Raw genomic sequence first — 11037 nt, 5'->3', positions numbered from 1 at the left:
GTGAGTTCAAACACTTTTCAGAAGTCATTAATAAGTTCCAAAATAAAAATAGCCTGTTTTTTTAGCATAAAACTAGCAAAGACACCAGACAACTTTATGGAGCCTTAACTCTTAGGGCAGGAAAAGCAAGTTTTATCCTAACACAACCAGGGCATGAATCTTTAAAATCTTGAGTTTAAAGATAAATAAAAGTGTTAAGTTTTCTCTTTTTTTCTGAAACACTTTCCATTTGCCTTTCTAACCAGTATCAGTGACAAGCTTATTCCTGGCCTTGGATCAAAGCACTTGTCCTCGTACACAGATGGATGCTGCCAGAGAGCAAGTTTTAAAGACAAAGAGTTTCTCAGTGTGTGCTGGGATAAAGGGCGGACACCATTTCATTGTGAGTAGGACCTCTCCTTTCCTCTCTTATGCTCTCCTATATCCTCCCTTCTCAGTTGTTAAGGTCTTTTCTGATAGAGCTTTTTTGTTGTTGTTGTTTTGTTTTTTATTCCTTCCTCTAAATGGGGAAAAACAGCTTGTTATGTAATACTCTCCAATACCTGGAAGTTTTTTAAAAATAAAAAGATAGCGTCACCTTGGCCAGTGTGGGTTCAGGCATTGTCCGGTGACAGAAAAGTAGCAGGTTCAATTCCCAGGCAGTGCACATACCTGGATTGTGGGTTCCATCCCCAGTCTGTGTGTGAATGATACCCAGTCTAGGCACATACAGGAGACAACCAATCAATGTTTCTCTCACATCAACGTTTCTTTCTCTCCCTTCCTCTCTCCCATCTGCTGTCCCTTCCTCTCTAAAAGCAATGAAAAAAAATGTCCTCCAGTGAGGATTAATAAAATAAAAATTAAAAAATAGGCTCAAGCAAACCAACGCTTAATAGTTAGCATCATATAAAAGTCGATGTGTTTAAATTTTATATATTTAAGTCATTATATTAAGTAATATTAAAAAGCTTTATTTTAAACTTTTAAGTAGAAAATTTTTCAAGTTGTTTTTCCTTCAGTGATCAACTGCTTTTTGACTCAGAGCCAAATTAATATTTCCAAAAGTGATGATATCTTCATCCAGTGTGTTCACTTGCATTTTCAAAGTACCTGCATCACTAAGAGCTTATAGAATCCCTAAATTTAAACCTTGTAGTCCTTATGGTTGGAAAATAAAGAAAAAAGGTATAAGAAATATAATTCTAGTGGCAGGCCTATATTTTAATATATACTTTGTCTAGCTATAAAAGGTCCAAAATTTTAATCTGAAGTGAGCCACTATATTGGTAATATTTGTAAAGTTATGTATATATTTATACTCAGAAGTTATTTTCAGTGTGTTTCTAAATTATTCTACATATCTTATAGCTTTTATTTAATTCACATTGTTACTTACATTACTTTTATGAGTTATTTTAGGTCTATATAGTTTTTTGAGAACTTTTTATATGTAAGTTACTTTTCTGGAGGTGTTATGATTGATAAGATAGGAACTTACAGCCAAGTGGGCATAACAAAGTTTGGTGTTCTTAAATATTCCTTTAAAAACCTAGAAATCACATTAAACTAAAAAACTTCTGCACAGCAAAAGAAACCATCAGCAAAATGAAAAAGGAACCCACTCTATGGGAGAACATATTTGCCAATGATATATCTAATGTGGTTAATTTCAAAAATATATAAAGAACTTATACAACTCAACACTAGAAAGACAAACAATCCAATTAAAAAATTGTCAAAGGGCCTGAACAGGTACCTCTTCAAAGAGGGCATAGAGATGGCCAGTATATATATGAAGAAATGCTCAATGTCACTAATCATCAGAGAGATGCAAATTAAAACCACAATGAACAATGAGATATCATTTCATATCTGCCAGAATGGCTACCATCGATAAATTGACAAGTGCTGGCGAGGATGTAGAGAAAAGGGAACCCTAGTGCACTGTTGGTGGGAATGAAGACTGGGGTAGCCTCTACAAAAACAGTATGGAATTTCCTTAGAAAATTAAAAAATGGAACTGCCTTTTGACCTGGTGATCCCACTTCTGGGAATATATCCTTAGAATCCTGTAACACTGATCATAAAGAACATATGCACCATTATGTTCATTGCAGCATTATTTATAATAGCCAAGATCTGGAAACAGCCCAAGTGCCCATCAGGAGATGAGTGGATAACAAAACTGTGGTACATTTACACAATGGAATACTATATGGCTGTAAAAATAAGGGACTTTTACTTTTGTGATAGCATGGTTAGATCTGGAGATTATTATGCTAAATGGAATAAGGCAGTCTGAGAAAGACAAATACCAGATGATCTCACCTATATGTGGAACTTAGTGAACAAAATAAACTGAGGAACAAAACAGAGACAGAGACACAGATGCATGGAACAAACTGACAGTTGTCAGAGAGGATGCGGGGAGGGATGACTGAATGAAAGCAGGAAGGATATTAGCCAAAGAACATGAATGCTTAATCCATGGACACAGACAACAGTGTAGTGATGACCAGAGTGAAGGAGGATCAGGAGCTATGTGGGGGTGAGCAAAATGGGGACACCTGTGATACTGCCAGTAATAAAAATAAAGAAAAAAATGTTGGAAATCAATACATCAATTTGTTAAGTGACCGAGGTAACATGGATTATGTTGAAAGTTGGAAATAAGTATTTATTCTTCATTAGGACATTTTAAAGCAAAACTTTTGATTAATAAAATTGTAGGTAACTCAAGTAGCTTTACCTGTTATCACCTGCTTTTGCTACCATATCCAAAAACTCATTGCTAAAAAAGACCAATGTCAAGGATCTTTTCCCTCATGTTTTTTTTTCTTGGAGTTTTGTGGTTTTAGGTCTTACATTTAAGTCTTTAGTCTATTCTAAGTTCATTTTTGGGAGTGGTTTAAGATATGGGTCCGAATTCATTCTTTGGCATGTGGATGTCTAATTTTCCCAACACCATTTAATTAAGAGATTATACTTTCCATATCAGTATTCTTGATACATTTATCAAAGATTAGTTGACCCATATAAGTAAAGTTTTATTTCAGAGCTCTCTACTTTATGTGACTGTTCCTATGCTAGAGCCACACTGTTTAGATGACTATAGCTTTGTAATATGGTTTAAAAAACAGACGTGTGATGCCATTAGCTTCATTTTTCTTTGTCAGGATTCCTTTGACTATTCAGAATTTCTTAAGATTCCTTTTTCTATTTGTGAAAAGTGCCATGGGAATTTTTCATAGGTTATGCTTTGAATCTGTACATTGACTTGGATAGTGTGGAGATTTTAACAATATTAATGTGTCTAATTCATTAACATGGAATAGCTTTCTATTTATTTGTCTTCAATTTCTTTCATTAATGTCTTAACAGTTTGTGTACAGATTCCCCTTCCCCTGGTTTAATTTATTTCTATGCTCTTTATACACTTTGACACTATTTTTTAAGCGTTTTTTCTGCATCTATTTAAATTATGACTTTTATCTTTCATTTTTTTAATTTGGTATATCACTTTTATTGATTTGCATATGTTAATAAATCTCACTTGATCATGATTATTATCCCTGAATTGAGTTTGCTAGTATTTTGTTCAGGATTTTAGTTTTTCTGTATTCATCAGAGATATTAACCTGTAATTTTTTTTTTTCTTTTAGTGTTCTTTTCTGGTTTTGTTGTAAAGGTAATGCTGGCCTTATAAAGTACATTTGGAATTGTTGCCTCCTCTTTAAAATTTTGGAATATAGTCATGTTCCACCTAACAACAGGTATAAAGTCTAAGAAATGTATCATTAAACAGTTTTTTTCATTGGGTCAACATCATCCTTGTAGACTATACTTATACACAAACTTAGATGATACGGCCTCCTACAGACCTAGGCTATATGGTACAGCCTGTACCATAGGCTACTAGGCTACAAGCACATACTGCATGTTACTGTACAAAACAACACAAGATTAATTGAGCACAAAAACATTGATATAAGCAAGGGATGTGGTAAACACTAAATAAATAAGGCTATGGCTGGCATAATGTAGCATACTCTTTTATGGCAAACATTTTTTTAATGAACAGAAGATATACAATTTAAAATAATAATTAAAATTGTAATTTACTAAATACAAAAACTACTGACACAGTTGTTACTATCGTTATCAAGTCTTGTGTACTATATGTAATTGTATATGCTCTACTTTTTTGTGACTGGCAGTGCTGCAGGTTTATTTACCCCAGCATCACCAGGACCATATGAGTAATGTGTTGCGCTACAACATTAAGGCAACTATGACAACACTAAGTGTTAGGAATTTTCAGCTCCATTATACTTTTATAGGCCCACCATCACATAGGTAGTCCATCATCGGCCAAAACATTGTTATGCGGTACACGTCTGTAGCTTGAAAGGGTTGTCATTAATTCTTCTTTAAGTGTTTGGTAGAGTTACCTGGAAAATCATCTGGTCCTGAGCTTTTTATGGTCAAAAGATTTTGATTACTTCTTTAATCTCCTAACTTTTTATTGTTCTGTCCATTATTTCTATTTATTTATAATTCAGTCTTGAATTATAAATGGATAAAAATTTATCCATTTCTTACAGCTTATCCAATTGTATAATTGTTGATAGTAGTCTCTTATGATTCTTTGTATTTTTGCAAATCATTTGCATGTTTACTTTTTAATTTTAATTTTTGAGTCCTCTTTTTATTTTGTTAGTCTAGATAATGAATTGTTTATTTTGTTTCTCTTATAAAAAAGCTCGGAGCTATCATAGAATTGTATACTTGAAACCTATATCACTTTATTAACTAATGTCACACCAATAAATTTAATTTAAAAATTAAAGATACTTTGCAAAGGTTAATAAAAAACAGCTCTTAGTTTCCTTGATCTTTTAAATTGTTTTTCTAGTGTTTATTTCTTTTATTTCAGCTGTTGACTCTATGATTTCCTTCCATCAACATTTTAACAGTTTTTCCTTCTTTTTCTAGTTCCTTGAAGTGTCAAATTGGATTTTTATTTGAAACCCTTCTTTTTATTAATATAGGCATTTATCACTATGAACTTCTCTCTTAGAAGTGCTTTTGCTATATCCTATAAGTTTTGGTATGTTATGTTTTCATTTCTGTTTGTCTTTAGATACTTTTTGATTTCCCTTTTGATTTCTTCTTTGACTCATTGATTGTTCAGGAATGTGTTTAACTTCCAAGTATTTGTAAGTTTTTTACATTTTCCAGTTTTTCAATTCATCATTTCCTTTGGTGTTGCCATATTTGCCTGATTCTTTATGATACGTGTGGCCTTGTGTTGGTGTCTGTGCATTTGAAGGAGCAGATACTTCTAGTGTTTACAGACTGGTTTTAGGAAGTAAATATGTCTTATTGTAAGGTTCCAGGTAGATGGTATTGTTTTCAATCACAGTGAGTAGGATTGGAGCCAGTCATGTAGCCACTGTGTTTGCACAGGGATCTCTGTTTGGCAAGTTTGTTACAGGGTTTGGGCTGGCATGGATTTTTGGCTGGACCCTGCGTGGATAGGATTCTTTCCCTACCTAGGCCTGTAGGGCTGGCACTGGGACAATGGTATACTTTACCGTTCAAAAGTGATAGGCTTATTACCACATGCATGGATGTGTGCACTCCCCTATAGGTCCTGGGAGGGCCCCCTATAAATAAATCATTGAGCAGGTACCTGGGTAGGCAAAATTGACCCCTGATCACAACTCAGAAGGACTAGAATGGACTCAGAGGGCTGCTACAGCATCCATAGCTGAGATTATACTCTGAAAGCCTTTCCTCATGGCATGGATGCATGTGTCTACTGTCAGTTCCTGGGTCAACAGGACTCCCCCCCAAACCACTGATAAGTAGTGTTGAAATATGACCACAGGGTTACTTAAGGATCCACAGTTGGACTCATGCAGGTGGGCCTGCCTCCAAAGGCATATTAGGACAGGTCTCCTTTGGGCCCTGAGACAGGTGAGACCTCTACTGGAGGGGCTGAGAGGGGCTGAGAGGGCTGGAGCTAGGCTATAGGACCGCTTCAAAATCTCAGCATGGCTGGAATCTGTGGGCTTACCTCCAAAGGCACAGTTGAGCTGGTCCCTGGGAATCTGTCCCTGAGTTCTTAAACATTTTTCCTAACCCTGAGGGATTTTGTGTGGATATATTAGACAGCTTTGTATTCAATCTTTTTGGAAAAAATAAATGTTTAATTTATTTTGTAAGCACATGAAGCTCAATAGAGAATACAGACTCAACTCTTAGTTCCATGAAGTTATTCTGAAGAATTGGTTGAAGTTCTGAAATGGTGTTTAAAGTGTCTGAAAATATGTATTCTTGCTTTCACAGGAATTGATAATGTCGAGATGGAAACCATGGGAAAATATTTGTGTGTATCTGTGTCTGATATAGATACTTTAGGCTCCAATATGAAAATAAAAATAACTTTAAAAATGTAATCATTTTGTTGATGAACCTAAAGATAATCCATTTTAGAAAAGGATGGCTTACAGTGGTTTATAAAAACTTGGCAAGAGTCTGAGTGGAGTGGGCGAGCCGAGGAGCTGAGTGGTTGTGTGGTCACGTCTCAGAGACCAGCGGCACAGGCAGCATGGCTGACCAGCTGACTGAAGAGCAGATTGCAGAATTCAAAGAAGCTTTTTCACTATTTGACAAGGATGGTGATGGGACTATTACAACAAAGGAACTGGGAACTGTAATGAGGTCTCTTGGGCAGAATCCTACAGAAGCAGAGTAACAGGACATGATTAATGATGTAGATGCTGATGGTAATGGCACAATTGACTTCCCAGAATTTCTGACAACAATGGAAAGAGCAATGAAAGACACAGACAGTGAAGAAGAAATTAGAGAAGCATTCCATGTGTTTGATAAGGATGGCAATGGCTACATCAGTGCAGCAGAGCTTCGCCATGTGATGACAAACCTTGGAGAGAAGTTAATAGATGAAGAGATTGAGGAAATGATCAGGGAAGCAGATATTGATGGTGATGGTCAAGTAAACTATGAAGAGTTTGTACAAATGATGACAGCAAAGTGAAGGCATTGTACACAGTGTGTTAAATTTCTTGAGCAAAATTGTTTATTTGCCTTTTCTTTGTAACTTACCTGTAAAAAGTTTCCCCTACTGTCAAAAAAAAAATGCATGTATAGTAATTAGGACTTCATTCCTCCATGTTTTCTTCTCTTATTGTCATTGTCCCAAAACCTTATTTTGGAAAATTGATCAAGTAACATGTTGCATGTGGCTTACTCTGGATATATCTAAGCCCTTCTGCCCATCTAAACTTAGGAGGAGTTGGTCAATGAGGGAACATCTGGGTTATGCCTTTTTAAAGTAGTTTTCTGTAGGAACTGTCAGCATGTTGTTGCAGTGTGGAGTTGCAACTCTGTGTGGACTATGGACAGTCAACAATATGTGCTTAAAGTTACACTATTGCAAAATGGGTATATTATCCAGGTACTTGTACACTATTTTTTTGTACTGTTGGTCTGTAACAGAAACATTTTCTTTTATTGTTACTTGCTTTTTAAACTTTGTTTAGCCACTTAAAGAAAAACTGCTTGTGGCACAATTTGCCTCAAATTCATTCCAAGTTACATATTTGTTTTCCAATAAAAAAATTTTTTACCCAACCCACCTCAAAAAAAAATAAACAATAAAAAAAACTTAGCAAGAACTGGTACCTACTTTATAGTTTGTCACAAGTTTTTTCAAATTGGATTAGTGAATCCATCACATGTGCTTGCTGAAAGTTTGATGGTAGGAATCCTGGCTGGTGTGGCTCAGTTGGTTGTAGCATTGGTTCTATCCCCAGTCTGGGCTGGTATGACCCCTAGTCCAGGCATGCATGGGAAGTAATCAATTGATGTTTCTCTCTCACACCAATGTTCATCTCTCCTTTCCTGTCTCTCTCAAAAAGCAGTGAAAAAAGTGTCCTCACTTAAGGATAAGGGAAAAAAAACTTGCATGAATCTTGTCTGACAGAGGATGTGTACACACACATTCCCCTAGTGAAGATGGAGAGGCATATTGTAGGCACCCATTCTGGCTGTTCTCAGTAAGAAAACAACTAACAAAAGATACAGAAGGATTGATGATACCAAGAAAGTCTCTAAGTTACACACAGTTTTGCTCTACCACCTATTTAATAAGCAATGGCAGACTAAAAATCAATATGCAGTTATCAAGATTAAAAGAAAACGTATTGAGACTATCTATAACCAGGCAACCAGGGGTCTAGCCACTTGTCACCTTGCATACACATAACATGAAGACTTATGGGGACAGACATAGGTTTTACTAACAGGGTTCCCAATTTGAAGGGGCTGGAAACATTCCCGCCCCAAGCTGACCAAGTCAATCTCTCCTACAAAGCACAGAAAACCGGCCACGTTCAGGACGATTGAAATCCAAATCTATGTCCAGAAGTTCCCCATTATTGCTTATCTGTAGCCTAGGTTGTTACTCAAATGGGTCTCTGTCTCTATAGCTCTAGTCTCTCTCTATCTCTTTCTCCCTCTCCCTCTCTCTCTCCCTTTTCCTCTCCCTCTTCCCCCCACTCTCTCAGTTGGACTAGAGTCCCCTGGTAGCAGCTCTCTCTCTGTGATCTGGCAGCACAGCTGGGGTGTGCTGCCAGATCATTCCAGACAGTTGTGCAGGGGAAAGTTCCATCCTCAAAGAACTGTCCAGTTCATGCCTCTGTATGCTGCTCTCAGGGCAATAGAGGGGAAGCAGTCCAGGACACATGTGCTGTGCTGCACTGGGTTGCAGCATCCCAAGGGTCCTGCCTCTGGGAGCTGGTTTCCTACCATGAGGGGCCTGAGCCCTGAGCAGTTCTGATGTCTGCTGCTCTCCCATGTGGAGCAAAGCAAGAGAGAGCTGCTTCTGTCCCCCTTCTGTTGGACAGAATCCCAACATGCCAGAAGCCAGTGGGAGTGCCCAGCTTTTCAACCAAATGTGGGCTAAGTCAGCCATGTTTGCCTTTGTGCCCCTCTTCCAGCCACCATATTGTGTAAGGGGGCAAAGTGTCCAGTAACTGGGGGCAGGTGTCCAGCCCCACAGCTCACACAGGCTCTTTGCAGCCTGTGTCTCAAGCTGGGTTGATTGCCTTAGACAATCTTCCTTTTCAGGCGGGCTCTCCCTTTGCAGGGAGGGAAAGCCATATCTGATATTCAATTCCAAGTTGGACTTTTTCTCTCCATCCCCCGACTTCTCCTGGCAATCTGGCCTGACCCTTCTGTTACACTTTTTCTGTATTAAGCAATTTTTCTAGTTATTTTTTAAACTTAAATGGATAATCTCTGTATTAATCTAAGCATTTGTTTAGGACCACTGATTGGATAAATGCATATTCCAATTGTCTGGCATAATTCAAGTTTATACCTGTGGTCATAGTATAAATATTAATGATGCCACAATTTGGTCAATAAATGCTATGTTACCCTTGTTATTGTACCCTCGACTCCCCTCCATATGGTGATAAAATTTTTAAATCCAAGTACAGTAGAATACTAACAACAAAAATCCATTTTACATGAAAATATAGGAATGAAGCATATTTAAAATGACATAACAAATCAATAAAAAGTCTGATTAAATGCAGTAAAATTAATTTATACCTTGTTTAAAAAATAATGCAACTATTACATAAAAGCATACATAGAAAATGTAATATAATTCAAAGTAATATACTGCCTTCCAATTCATTTATTCATCTTTTTATATTTTGAAATTGAATCAGTGAGGTGAGGTACACTATTTAGTATCCATACCTTGTTGGTATATTATATGCAGGCTAATTCATTGATATTATACAAATATTTATTGATATCTGGAATATATCACAGAACTTCTCTCAGATACCTACTATAATATTATGTTCATGGAAGATTTGTGTACAAATTTCAAGAGGAATTCATCATAAATGTCATTTAATAAAAAAAACATATTTTTTATCATAAGGTAGACTGGTCATCTTCATCCTGGATACACACCTGTATCATCTGTAGAGTTTTAAAGGATCCAGTTGCTTGAGTCCAACTCAGAACCTAATTCACTAGGTTATACTCAAGATTCTGGGTTTTTTAAATGCTCTGGAGGCAATTCTGGTGAGTGGTTTTTTTTTAGAACATTGCCCAATGGCCTTGGCTTTGACTGTCAATTTTTTATGTGGTTTCCTGCTTTGGTGACCTAGGCTGGACTCTTACAACCTTCACCTAAAGCCAGGGTTCTACTCAGGCTAAGTAATCTGAGAGTTGCTTGTCTATTTTTTAAGTCTATGCCCTGGTCTTGACCTTTAGTATATTATGTAATACTGTAACTGTAAGTGAAGGGTGATGATAAATAATATATAAAAAGAAAGTCCTTTTTTAATAAGAATAAACTAGTGTTTTGATAACTTTTCCTTTTAATATGTTCCTCTTTTGAAACGTTACTCTGATCTAGCTTGCCTTCCTAGCATGGAGGCTGTCATCTTCACATCTGCTTACAGAGATGAGAAAAGAGAAGACCCAGGGTAGCAGTCTGCAAAACAGAATGCTTCTCATAAGAGGTAAACATTTGATATAAAAGAAAACCAAGAGATGATTCTCTTTACTTCAGTACAGTTCTCTTTACGTCTGCTAATTTTCCAGCTTCTCACATATTAGTGCTCTTTCATTAGGCGTTACATAATAAATATTGTTACTTACAATAAGAACGGTCTGAATCTAGGATAACATTTTATTGGTCACATTTTTGAGAAAGCCATTAAGGCAAATACTGAGCAGAAATCGTGATTTACATTAAAAAGTGAAAAATATAGAGAATCTGCTGAAGCTGAAAAAATAATTCACCCAAATTTGAATGGAATGTTAAAGTCCATGATTTTAAAGTTTACTGATATAGAAACATGTTTTTTGTTGTCCTAAAACAATTTGTTTAATTTAGTCTAATTTTTTACAGTTATACTTATTCTATTTCTTTTGTGATGATCAGTTCAAGTAGAAAATTTTCAAAGTAGATGACCATTTAAGAGAAAATATAAA

The 11037-nt window shown here is 36.3% G+C and overlaps 1 protein-coding gene across 1 annotated transcript; it reads left to right on the top strand.

Moving 5' to 3' along the window:
* Positions 1 to 6543: 6543 nt before the first annotated feature.
* On the top strand, positions 6544 to 7222 carry LOC114513363 (calmodulin-1-like). Its single transcript, XM_036018586.1, has one exon. The coding sequence runs from the start codon at positions 6752 to 6754 to the stop codon at positions 7046 to 7048; it is 297 nt and encodes a 98-aa protein (XP_035874479.1). The 5' UTR covers positions 6544 to 6751; the 3' UTR covers positions 7049 to 7222.
* The last annotated feature ends 3815 nt before the right edge of the window (positions 7223 to 11037 follow it).

This window comes from Phyllostomus discolor, chromosome 2 (assembly GCF_004126475.2).
Source record: "Phyllostomus discolor isolate MPI-MPIP mPhyDis1 chromosome 2, mPhyDis1.pri.v3, whole genome shotgun sequence".
Taxonomy (NCBI): domain Eukaryota; kingdom Metazoa; phylum Chordata; class Mammalia; order Chiroptera; family Phyllostomidae; genus Phyllostomus; species Phyllostomus discolor.
This window is presented reverse-complemented; position numbering and strand designations above follow the sequence as displayed.

Coding starts and splice junctions, on each gene's coding strand:
- LOC114513363 (XM_036018586.1), top strand. CDS start 6,752: ATGATTAATGATGTAGATGCTGATGGTAATGGCACAATTGACTTCCCA.